The 10,462-nt window shown below is 49.0% G+C and overlaps 1 protein-coding gene and 1 long non-coding RNA gene across 4 annotated transcripts in view; one reads left to right on the forward strand and one right to left on the reverse strand.

Moving 5' to 3' along the window:
* The window catches only part of Adcy2 (adenylate cyclase 2), a 333,563-nt gene extending 328,770 nt beyond the window's left edge, over positions 1 to 4,793 (reverse strand). The window contains exon 1 of the mRNA XM_041632131.1: positions 4,320 to 4,793. Coding sequence (XP_041488065.1) covers positions 4,320 to 4,541 — 222 coding nt within the window. The 5' untranslated portion in view covers positions 4,542 to 4,793. The remainder of the gene's footprint in view (positions 1 to 4,319) is intronic.
* Positions 4,794 to 5,052: 259 nt separating this feature from the next.
* Positions 5,053 to 10,163, forward strand: LOC121433647. 3 transcript variants are annotated; one of them, XR_005972339.1, is made up of 3 exons: positions 5,053 to 5,357; positions 8,938 to 9,066; positions 9,336 to 10,163. It is a non-coding gene; the product is annotated as an uncharacterized LOC121433647 (long non-coding RNA). The 3 variants fall into 3 exon arrangements; XR_005972338.1 differs by lacking the exon at positions 5,053 to 5,357 and adding an exon at positions 8,389 to 8,574; XR_005972340.1 differs by lacking the exon at positions 5,053 to 5,357 and adding an exon at positions 8,751 to 8,772.
* Positions 10,164 to 10,462: the final 299 nt, after the last annotated feature.

The following is a 10,462-nucleotide window of genomic DNA, read 5'->3' on the forward strand; positions in this document are numbered from 1 at the left end:
CTTTGCTCTGGTGCTTACGAGAAATGCTCCGTTCCATGCTTCTAGAATTCTGGAACTACAAAAAGCACACACTGAAACTCCTGTTCTTTAGAGAGGTGGGGCATTTCTGTCTGTCCTCCCAGACTCCAGCCCTTCTCATTAGTGAGTGAGCCTTCCACCTGCGGCAGGTGCTGAAAGAATGGACCCATCAAGATGTGTTCCCCACACAGATGCTTGTGCCTGTTCGTTCTGAAAGACGGACATGCTTTGCTGTAGGCAGATGAAAGACTCTGTCTGATAAATTTTCCTGAAGTGGGGAAAACCTAGGGTTTACTGCTTCTCAAAGCTAGCTCACCACAGCGCAATAAGGTCAGTGGGCCATATGCTCAGCTGCACATGCTACATATGTATAGTTAATAAATGTACATGTTCTTACTTCAGGACATGCTACACAACCTACTTTATTAAAACATCTGACTGCTTTCAATTTATGGGACTATAACTTTTCCATTCAAATATTGACTACTCCTAATCATAAATTTTAATCAAAACAAACATGGTCAGAGGCACCTGGTACTTTGACAAGCAAAAGCTATGTCAATCTTTTCTAACAATGAAGGAAATTTTTTGAGGAAAGCTGGCAGATCTCAGACATAATAAATGAGAAGATTTTGTTCTGAAAGGAGGTTTTCATACATTCAGTAATGAGAGCCAACTCTAAAGCTCAAAGTGACATGATAATCTTTACAACTTAGTTTGCTCTCATTAGTTCTAAGCTTTCTGTTTCAGGGTCGCCCTGACAACCATCCATGAGGTACTTGATAGGCACTCAGCAAACCAATGCAGAAAAAAAAAATCATAAATCAGCTTTTTATTGAAACTTTCCATAGCGAGCAAAGAAAAAGTGTTTACCGTATCAATAGAAAGTGGAAATACAAACTATCCCATCTCGGGATAGTTACTAGCAAGTGTGACATCAGTCTTGTTTTAGCCTTTTAGATAGAAAACAATCAATTATATAAGGCTGTTAAGTTTCAAGCTAGCATTTGTTTTTCCAAGCTAATGAAAAATACAGCAAAGGTCTGTTTAACACTGTGGTCAGTGTGGCAGAAACATAGACAGAGCTTAGATGAAAATTAAGTGACATAAAATGTTAACAGTATCAATTAGGATAAAACTGAACCAAGGCACGGGTTGCCATTTTCCCCTTCTTATTTATTTCCATTCATACCTCGATACAAGGTTTCTTGTAGCCCAGACTAGACTGGACCTCACAAAGGAGTGAGAATGACCTTGCATTTCCTGATACTCTTCCTTCTGTCTACTGTGCTGGATTCCAGAAAGGTAACACCACGATGATTCTATGTGGCGCTACCCACTGAGTACATCCCCAGTCCCTCTTTATCCTTCTGAATGGAAATTCAAAACCAATGTACATTAAGGCAATGGCAAATAGCAAAAAGCTGTCTATGCACTTCGGTTCTCCTGGTATGACTGGGTGACCCACATAGACTAGGAGACAGGAGCTGTGTTTAAGAACGCTCCCACCCACCCATTTGTTACTGTAAGAACTCATGAAGGACTAACGGAAATCAAAACCAGGCAGATGTATGGAAATGAAGGAAAGTATCCAAAATTTCAGGCAGCTAAATCTAGATCTGTTTCACTGTTTCAGCTATTCCAAAGAGTGTGCCAAGGCAGAGAGACGGCAGACCCAAAGCTGCAATGGCAGTCCCATCCCCGAGGTGGACCTCCCAGAGGTCATGGTCTGCTCAGTCTCAGACAAGAACTCATCTCTACCTCGGGAAAAGTGGCTCCAACCCAACCCTATTGTATCTGCGCCGTTCCTACCTTAACTGCCTTTGAGTATCTGGATGGGTAATTTCCTTTTTGAAAGTGGAGATGCTGGCTACGATTTCTCTAAAAGCAAAGTAGAAATAAGTCTTTGTGAATTTGGGTTTCTCAGAGTCTGTCTTCCTCTGATGTGGTTTTGAAGGACAGTGCCCACATCTCTTGGGCATTTCTCCTTTCAGTGAATCCCAGAGACAGAGTCCCCACCTGAAGGTAAACTTGGGACCAGATCCAGGCATTCTCCCTGGAACATGCCTGCAGTTTACACTAAAAATTACATAGTAGGCCTGAAGCCAGCCGGGGACACTGGGAAACAGAATCCATTTCATGTCATATGTGGACCTTGGCCTGGGTCACAACCAAGATCTGGAAAACATCCACTCTGGTTAAAATGTTATAAATGAATGAAGACAAGCGTGGACACCATTGGCATATTAAGGAAAAGTAACAATGCCCTTTAAGACAGCATGAGATTCTGCCTCTAGCTGAGGGGCTACTGGCAGCTGATGGCTACTACAAGAAGCAGAGTTGCTTTTCTTTGAGGGGTGGCCACTGTCAGGCTTCCCTGCACTGGTGGGTAACCCCACAGACATGCACATATGGGCAGCATTAAGAACTCAGGGTTATTTCTTAAAAAGATTTGAAGGAGGGAGGGAGATAAACCCAGAAGAGGTGGGAGTGTAAGGGGGTCAGTATGATTAAATACATCATATATGTCTAGGGAAGTTTCAAAGACTTTTTAAAAAGACAGCATTCCAACATTTAAATGAAGCAAAATAGAGCATAAAAGGAACTCTCCAAAGGCCACTAAGAGAAGCAAGCCTCGAGTCTTTCCCCCGTGAATTTCTCACACCTAATTCAAGGAGGGTTAAGTTGGACCATTCTAGCATGGAAAACAAAGTCGTGTGCCTGGGGAACAAGAACTTCACACATGTTTCCCTAGACTAACGGCACTATAAATAGGCCATCACCTGCTCCTCCCCACTTAGGAAGGAACCAGCCAGGAGGATTTGAATTACAGGTTCAGGAGACCCACAAACAGAAACACGGAGGAAGAACACGCAGGTTTCCACACAGGTTTCCGAAGGACAACTGTGGCATTTTCCTGCAGCCAGCAGCAGCCTGAGAATGAGGGAGGTCTTTCGAGACTCTGGGCCAGCGAGCCCGCCCGCCCCACTCCCAAATCTCTCTTAAATTCTTTTTGGTCTTGTAAGTAGCGACAAGAAACAAATTCCAGTTACCTGGCAGGGCTGGGGGCTGCCTCCCCCCACACCTAGGCTGCCAGGATCAAAGGGGCTCCCTGCCTTGCCTGCTGCAGGAGAGGACCAGTGACGTCATGGCCTGCCACGTTGGATTTTCTCTCTTTACCTCACTGAACTTAATCAGAAAACAGGACCCACACAGGTGGGTGGGGGGCACTGAAAAGATTGAGCCACGATGGAAACTTTTCTCTCGACTCATAATGTGAACACCATATGGCTCAGGTTGTCTAAAACAAATTGCCAAAGACCTAACAGAGTTTCTGTGCCCTTGAGGCAGCATGAGCTGAATCTGCTAGTCTTGCTCAGGGAGACGGATGAACACAGGCACGGACTTGCACCCCGAGCTCGGGAAATAGCGTTCAGTGGAGACGGCCCCTGATCAACCACTGACCACACAACTCGCGGGGCTATCCAGGCCTCCTACACAATCTGCAGGCACAAATCATGGGCAGGGGGGGAAGTTTGAACCACACTGAAGAGAAGCGGTAAGAGGAAGTTACCTCCATTGACAGATTTCTTCTCAGGGCTCAAAAGAGTCAGCCCAAGATTCCTGACTGAAAATTATGAACCAGGAAAAAAAAATTGACATCAGTCCCCCCCCCCCCCCCGTGATGAAAAGACGCTTTAACCATCTTCAGGGAAGCATGAGCCAGTTGTGCCTTTCTCTGGAAAGGAAAAAGGAGGTAGGGACCCTCCAAATTTTAGCTCACTTGTAGTCTCTGGTAATGAACCATGGGCATCTGTTCAACACTCCATCACTTTCTCTCTGCAGGGCTAAGCACGGGCAGACTCAAAAGCAAAAAAGGACATTATCTGCTTTTCATTTTCGCTGCCGTGAACCGCTTTCCTAAGGCAGCTTATTTTAAGAGTTAAATAATGCCCAGACCCAACTCAAAGAGAGCAGGGGCCGTTCCACGGACCGGGATGGGAGGCAGCAGGCGCGCCAAGAAAGGCTGAGGATCGCCTCTGCTGCGGGCAGCGGCGCCCGGAGAACGCGCAGAGTTGGCCACCGGGCACGGAGATGCTGAACCCACGCGCCCTGCCCCATTCACCTGGAGTACGCCCTGGCAACTTTATTTTGGGCAAAGCCTTCCAAGGAAACTTTTCCTCTGCCCACAGCCCTCGCCCGAGCCACGCCGGCCTCCGGCACGACGCCGCTGAACTGCAGCCCGGGGCGGGACACGGTCACCAACGAGGTCCCCGCGGAGCCACAGGGAGGCCACTCACCAGCCCGAGCGCGAAGAAGACGGCTAGCAGGGCGAGGCAGGCGCCCATGACGATGAGCAGCAGGAAGACGATGAGCGGGTGCTGCTGGCTCATGCAGTAGTAGGACTCATAGAGCCAGTCCCGGGACCGCTGCAGCCCCTCGCCGCCGCCCGCCGCTGCCGCCGCCGCCGCCTCGGCGCGGTCCCGCAGGTAGCGGCGCCGCCGCATCGCCTCCTGCCACATCGGGGCGGCTAGCTGAGCGCCCGCCGTGCGCGCCCAGCCCGGGCAGCGCCGCTCTGCGGTCGCCTACCGCCCGCCGCCCCCGCGCCGCCGCGACCCGCCGGCTGCCCGCCCGCCCGCCCGGAGCTGTGCGCAGGGGCCTCGGGAGCGGGCGGAGCTCGGAGCCCCGGACTGGGCGCGCTGACGCGCGGGCGGGGGCCGGGGGCGGCCTCAGGGCAGCTCCCGGGCGCCGCCGCTGCCGCCACCACCGCGCGCGAGGGCGGGAGCCACCCGGCCCCTCGGCCCGCCTCGCCCCACCCCGCGCGCGGCGCACGGGCCTCCGCGCAGGGGCGGCGCCGGCCCGCGCCCACCACCAGCCCCCCCGACGGCCAGGCCCCGGGCTCTGAGGAAAGCTGCGCACAGCGGCGTCCTTCTCCCCTCAGCCCCGTCACAGGCCACACAGTGGGGAGCCCCCTCCTCACCCTTTTTGGACCTCATCCTCACCCTTTTTGGACCTCAGTCCGGCAGAGTGGGGCTCCAGCCCTGCTCTCCACTATAGCAGAGCACTGCCTGGGGCTACCCTCGACCTCCAGAGTCCCCACTGCCTCTCCCTGATCTCACAGGGCAGCCAGGAAGGAAGCTGCCACGCACCAATAGAGAGGGGTCTAGAATGCCTGACCACCCCCTCTCTTTAGTGCCTCTACTTAGCAAGCTGTGGCTTCAAGTTTTCTCTTTCTCTGCAGTACCTTGCAAAGCAGGGGTTAGGTCCCTGCAGGGACTTGTGGGGGTCCTCTTGAAAGAACATCCCCCAAGAACTCAGTAACACCTTGAGGTCCTCAGGTAGGTGGCCTCACCGGTGCTCTGCCCTTCGCTCTTCACACTTTGGAAGTTTCCCATGGACCTTGGTGCTGGGTATCACAGGTTCCCCCATAACCCCTGTGGTATAGCAGGGATGACACGGACGTTGTAGGAAGGAGCAGGAGCGGGCCTCAGTATAGGCAAGCTTGGCCTGGAATTCAGTCACTCCATGCCTCTTGCTACTTTGTGGGGCCATATGCCCGAGGCACGGGAAACCCAGTTAGATCTGTGGGCAGGCTCTGCAGGCATCTGGGGAAGCCATGTTGTCGGCCTCCTTGTGCCTGCGACTTCCCACAACTGTTGCTCTCTCTAGTTTCTTTTTTTTTTAAGTTTTTTTTAAATTTATTTACTTATTAAAGATTTCTGTCTCTTCCCCGCCACCGCCTCCCATTTCCCTCTCCCTCCCCCAATTAAGTCCCCCCCAGCCCGAAAAGCAATCAGGGTTCCCTGTCCTGTGGGAAGTCCAAGGAACCCCCACTCCATCCAGGTCTAGTAAGTTGAGCATCCAAACTGCCTAGGCTCCCGCAAAGCCAGTGCGTGCAGTAGGATCCGAAACCCATTGCCATTGTTCTTGAGTTCTCAGTAGTCCAATGATAGCCTTTGTTGGAGAGGTTGTGGAGAAAGGGGTACACTCATCCATTGCTGGTGGGAATGCAAACTTGTGCAACCACTTTGGAAAGCAGTATGGCGGTTTCTCAGGAAATTCGGGATCAACTTACCCCTGGACCCAGCAATACCACTCTTGGGAATATACCCAAGAGAGGTCTCTCTAGTTTCTTGATGCAAGATCTAATCACTGCTCTTTGAAGGACTGCTTCTAGAGGGTTCCTTCGATTCAAAGATGCTCATAACCCATTTCCCCCAAGCCACTTTCTAAGGATTCCAAAACACAAAAATGCATCAATAGCCAGACATTCCCCTGTCTCAGTAGGTGGTCAGCCCCAGGACTATATTGCCTGAGACCCCTGCATCTCCTCTGGCTGTGGCCTGCCAACATGAGCTGCAAACCAGCATGGGCAGGGGAGCTGAATTAGGAGACTCGCCAGCGCTGGACATGGGCACTGCGTGGACACTCAGACGCAGGGATTCGCAGCGATTTTATTTTTGACAACAGTCCATGACAGCTGGATGCAGAGGGTGAAGACACAGCTGTAGGAACCTCTGCAGAGAGCAAGGATGGGGTAAATGAGACAGTAGAGTTAAGTCCAGGACATGGAGTCCTGGGAAGGACTTCCTGCCATCCTCCTCACTCAGTCCTGTGCTTTTTCTGTCACTGGTGTCCTGAAGAGAAAAGGAGGAAGCAGTGGCCAAAGAAGACCTCTCCTCTCTCCCCTGGTAGTTCGTTTTCACTGCCTCTAAGGGAGCCCTAACAGTGGAAGCAGACTTGTTTGCAGAGCCTCCCTGATCTGCTAAACAAAAGCTCACCCATGACCCAGCCTCAGCCTCTCCTGCAGGCCCAAACCCTCTGACTGATTGGGCCTTTTCTTTTGAACCAGGAAGCATGCACACTGTATTCTCAGGTTTTACAGGTGTTTAGAGATTCTGAAAGCAAGCTACAGCAGCGAATAGCACCAATGCCTAGAACCCAATAACCAGGGCCCATCCCCTTGCAGGAAACACTGCCGAGTGGTCTGTGCAGATTCTACATGGAGACGCCGCAAACCATCCCAGTGCAGGATTGTCTGGGTTGTGCAGAACTGTGCATTTCCAGTCCTCCCTGCTAGCAACACGCTGCTCCTCATCTCCTCTGCAGCTCACACTTCCTCAGCGCGAGCAGTAAGAAGCATCCTCCTTCACCCACACAAGGAGGAAGAAAAGATAATCTGGGATCTAAGGATAGGGGGTGGGGGGCTGTAAGACTTATGAGGGAACAGCAAATGCTTAGATCCTTTCTCTTCTCTAGCAGCAAAAGGCATCTTAATATCCACTGTCCAGGACATATATGCTCAGGAGATTTTGTTAAAATAATCTCAAAATATTTTGTAAAAATAAAATAAAGGCAAATTTTAATTGGAAAGGTTCTGCGTGGGCCTTTAGGAAATGTTTAGTTACCTACATTCTGTCTCAAAAAACCAAAAAAAAAAAAAAACCATTTAGTTGAACAAGTTTTTTTGCACCTACCAGGCTTGCACTGAATGCCCAGAGGAGGAAAAAAAAAAAAGTCTTGCCATTCTGAGACCCTTGGAGGGGTTTGCAGCATCTCTAGAAAGACAGAGCTGTGCAGAAAAACCAGAAATAAAAGCCAGCATTCCTCCTCTTTTCTCCTCTCAACTTCAGTGGAGTCGACACAGACCAAGGCCTTAGAAAGGGTGCCCCATAAAAACCGAGGCTGCGTCAGCCTCCTCCGCGATTTCGTCAGGGTTCATTGTTTTTGTTTTGTTTGGGGTGCTCACTTGTTTATGAGAGCCTCTGTCAGTGTTTTATATGCAATGCTAAAAAAAAGTGAACTATCAAAAAATGATTATTATTCTATCCGTGTTTGGGGATACATGGAACCAAGAATCTTTTCAAAGTTCACGACGGGTTTTATTTTGTAAGGGAGACAAAAAGCAGAGGAAAAATAACCCCTAAGCAGCACGAAACAAAATGAAAAATAACCTTGAGTAGAAAGCCAAGACATGAAATATAGGCTTGTGACACTAAAGGGACCCCGAGGAGTCCTCTAGCTCATTCCCACGCCATCAGGTATCAAGACTGCTGCACAGTAGCCAGGCGTGAGGAGCAAGGGAGCTTGCCCATAAATGTACCCTGCATCAATTTGTGACCAAGCGCACAAGGAAATCAACGATGGAGGCTCTAAGAGGACCTGGGGGAAAAGAAAGCAGGATTGAAAACTTCGCCGTCCCTGCAACACTAGAGGGCAGCCTTCTATCTTGCTAGGGAGGAGCAGCAGCCAGGCTCTCTGGGGTCCTCCGACTCCTGTTCTTGGTGCAAGGCTCTGTTAGCATCACCTTGAATTCCTAATTATTTTCAAAGAGGCGCCTTGCATTTTCATGTTGCTGCTGGTTCCGCAAATGAGAAAGCAGTTCTCTAGCAGGCTGTGTCCAACACGTGTATTCCTGCACGTGGAAGCTCTGGGTTGCCAGGCTGAAGACAAGGTCCTGTCCGCACGGACTCCACCCTTACCCCCTGATCAGACTTCACGCACCGTGCACCCCACCTCATTGACTGAGAACTAAGTTATCACACTGCGTGACAGGTTTGTACACAGCGAGTTTTACTTAAGTAACCCTTCTCTTAGTTCCTAGTTCAGATTCAGTTGGATTAGCTCAGTCAACAAGGGTGCTGTCATACTCCTCCCAATGTCCACAGTATCCTCATTGACTAAATAAAAGACAGGTCAGTAAGCCTCACCGAGGGCAGAGGTGGACACCTGCCAACCGACCCAGGGATACAGGTAAGATGAGCACAGCTCTTCCCTGCCTGCTCATGTATGTTTCTCTTTGGCAAATACACCTCTAAAATATATATAATAAAGAATGGATGGCCTGCCAACAGATTAATTATCACCGCGAAACATGTTTTGTATGCTCAGCTAACATTTACATTTTTATTTAAACAGACTATTTTCTTTGTTATGAGGCGAAAAATAGCTGAGACATCTTAAGGGGAAGATGGATTTGGAGGCGTGGCTTCAGTGATCACAGCTCATGGACACTTAGCTCTGTGCATGGTCAAATACCAAGAACAGGTGAAACAACTCACTTGATGACAGATGAGTGGAAGTGGGGGGTGAATGGAGGTGGGCGGTGGGTGGAGGTGGGAGGGTGGAAGTGGGAGGTGGGTGGAGGTGGGGGTGGATGAAGGTGGAGGTGAGAGGGTGGAAGTGGGAGGTGGGTGGAGGTGGGGTGGGTGGAAGTGGAGAGAGGGAGATGAAGGAGTTGGGGTGGAGATAAAGGGACTAATGAGTTAACTCGCCAACGAAGTTAGGGTTCTATGACTGTTAATATTGGTTGTCAGTTTGCCAGGATCCAGAATCTCCTGGGAGACAAAACTGCATGACTGAAAAAGCGTTTCTAGATGAGTTCATCGAAGGGGGCAGTATCATTTCCTGAGCTGGGGTTGTGGGAAGAATAAAGCAGAGACCTGGAGTTGAAGTGATCATCACCATTCATCTCTCTGCTTCCCGACTGGATGCAGTGTGACCAGGGCCCACCAGCCATGATAGACTCTGCCTTTGAACTGGGAGCCAACACCAACCCTCTCCTCTTAAGCTGCTTCTATTGGTTATTTTGTCACAGTGATGAGCAAAGTAACTCATCTAAAAGTGTGGACACTTAGGAGCCCAGTGCTGCCTCCTGCTGAGAACCAGGACCTGAGCTTTGGCAAGGGGTGGTAGAGGACACACCCTTCACATTGGTTCTTAGACGTGAATGGCTTTAAAGCCATTAGGGAGCAATCTAGACATTCTCTAAGATTAAAGGACAGTATTTGAAGAGAAACAAGAAATTCTCTCTGTGACAAGTGCAGCTATGACATTGTTCAAGGGTATTTCTGTCCAATTCCATTTCTCGTTCCATTCAGATAACATAGGTTATGGTTTTAAACCACTACCCACTGTTTGATTCATGGCTTTATTTTTGAATTTGAAAATAAATCAAACATACCACTACTGTTATTTCATACTGTCTGATAATAGCCCATCAGTGCTCAGGTAATAACTTTCTTAAAGTACTGGATTTTGTTCTGCCTGTGATATCAACTGTGCATCTCTGGAAAAATCATGTAAAAATCTCTAAGCTTTGGCTAATTTATGTTTGAAGTAATAAACTGGTTTGTTTATTATAATATGTTTTTATTATACTCTGCTAAGTAAATGAATACATTTAACCCACCTTTTTAAATCAAGAAGAAAACTCTTCTATACCCAATGTAAAAACTAAAGATAATACAAGTTAAACTGTATTTTGAGAGTGTGCTGAGTTTTTCTGTTTGTTAATAAGTGCTGTTTACTTTAAGATATTTCTCTTAGGAGAGAGACACGTTATTAGCAGTATGCCAAGTCGACTGTGTGCACACAGAAGTCTTATTTCAGTTTCAATGTCCTTCCCCATTAGATTGTAAATTCAGCAGGGGTAGAAGGGTTT

The sequence above is a fragment of the Microtus oregoni genome, unplaced genomic scaffold (assembly GCF_018167655.1).
Source record: "Microtus oregoni isolate MIOR12 unplaced genomic scaffold, Mior012 000040F_ref0000088, whole genome shotgun sequence".
Classification (NCBI taxonomy): domain Eukaryota; kingdom Metazoa; phylum Chordata; class Mammalia; order Rodentia; family Cricetidae; genus Microtus; species Microtus oregoni.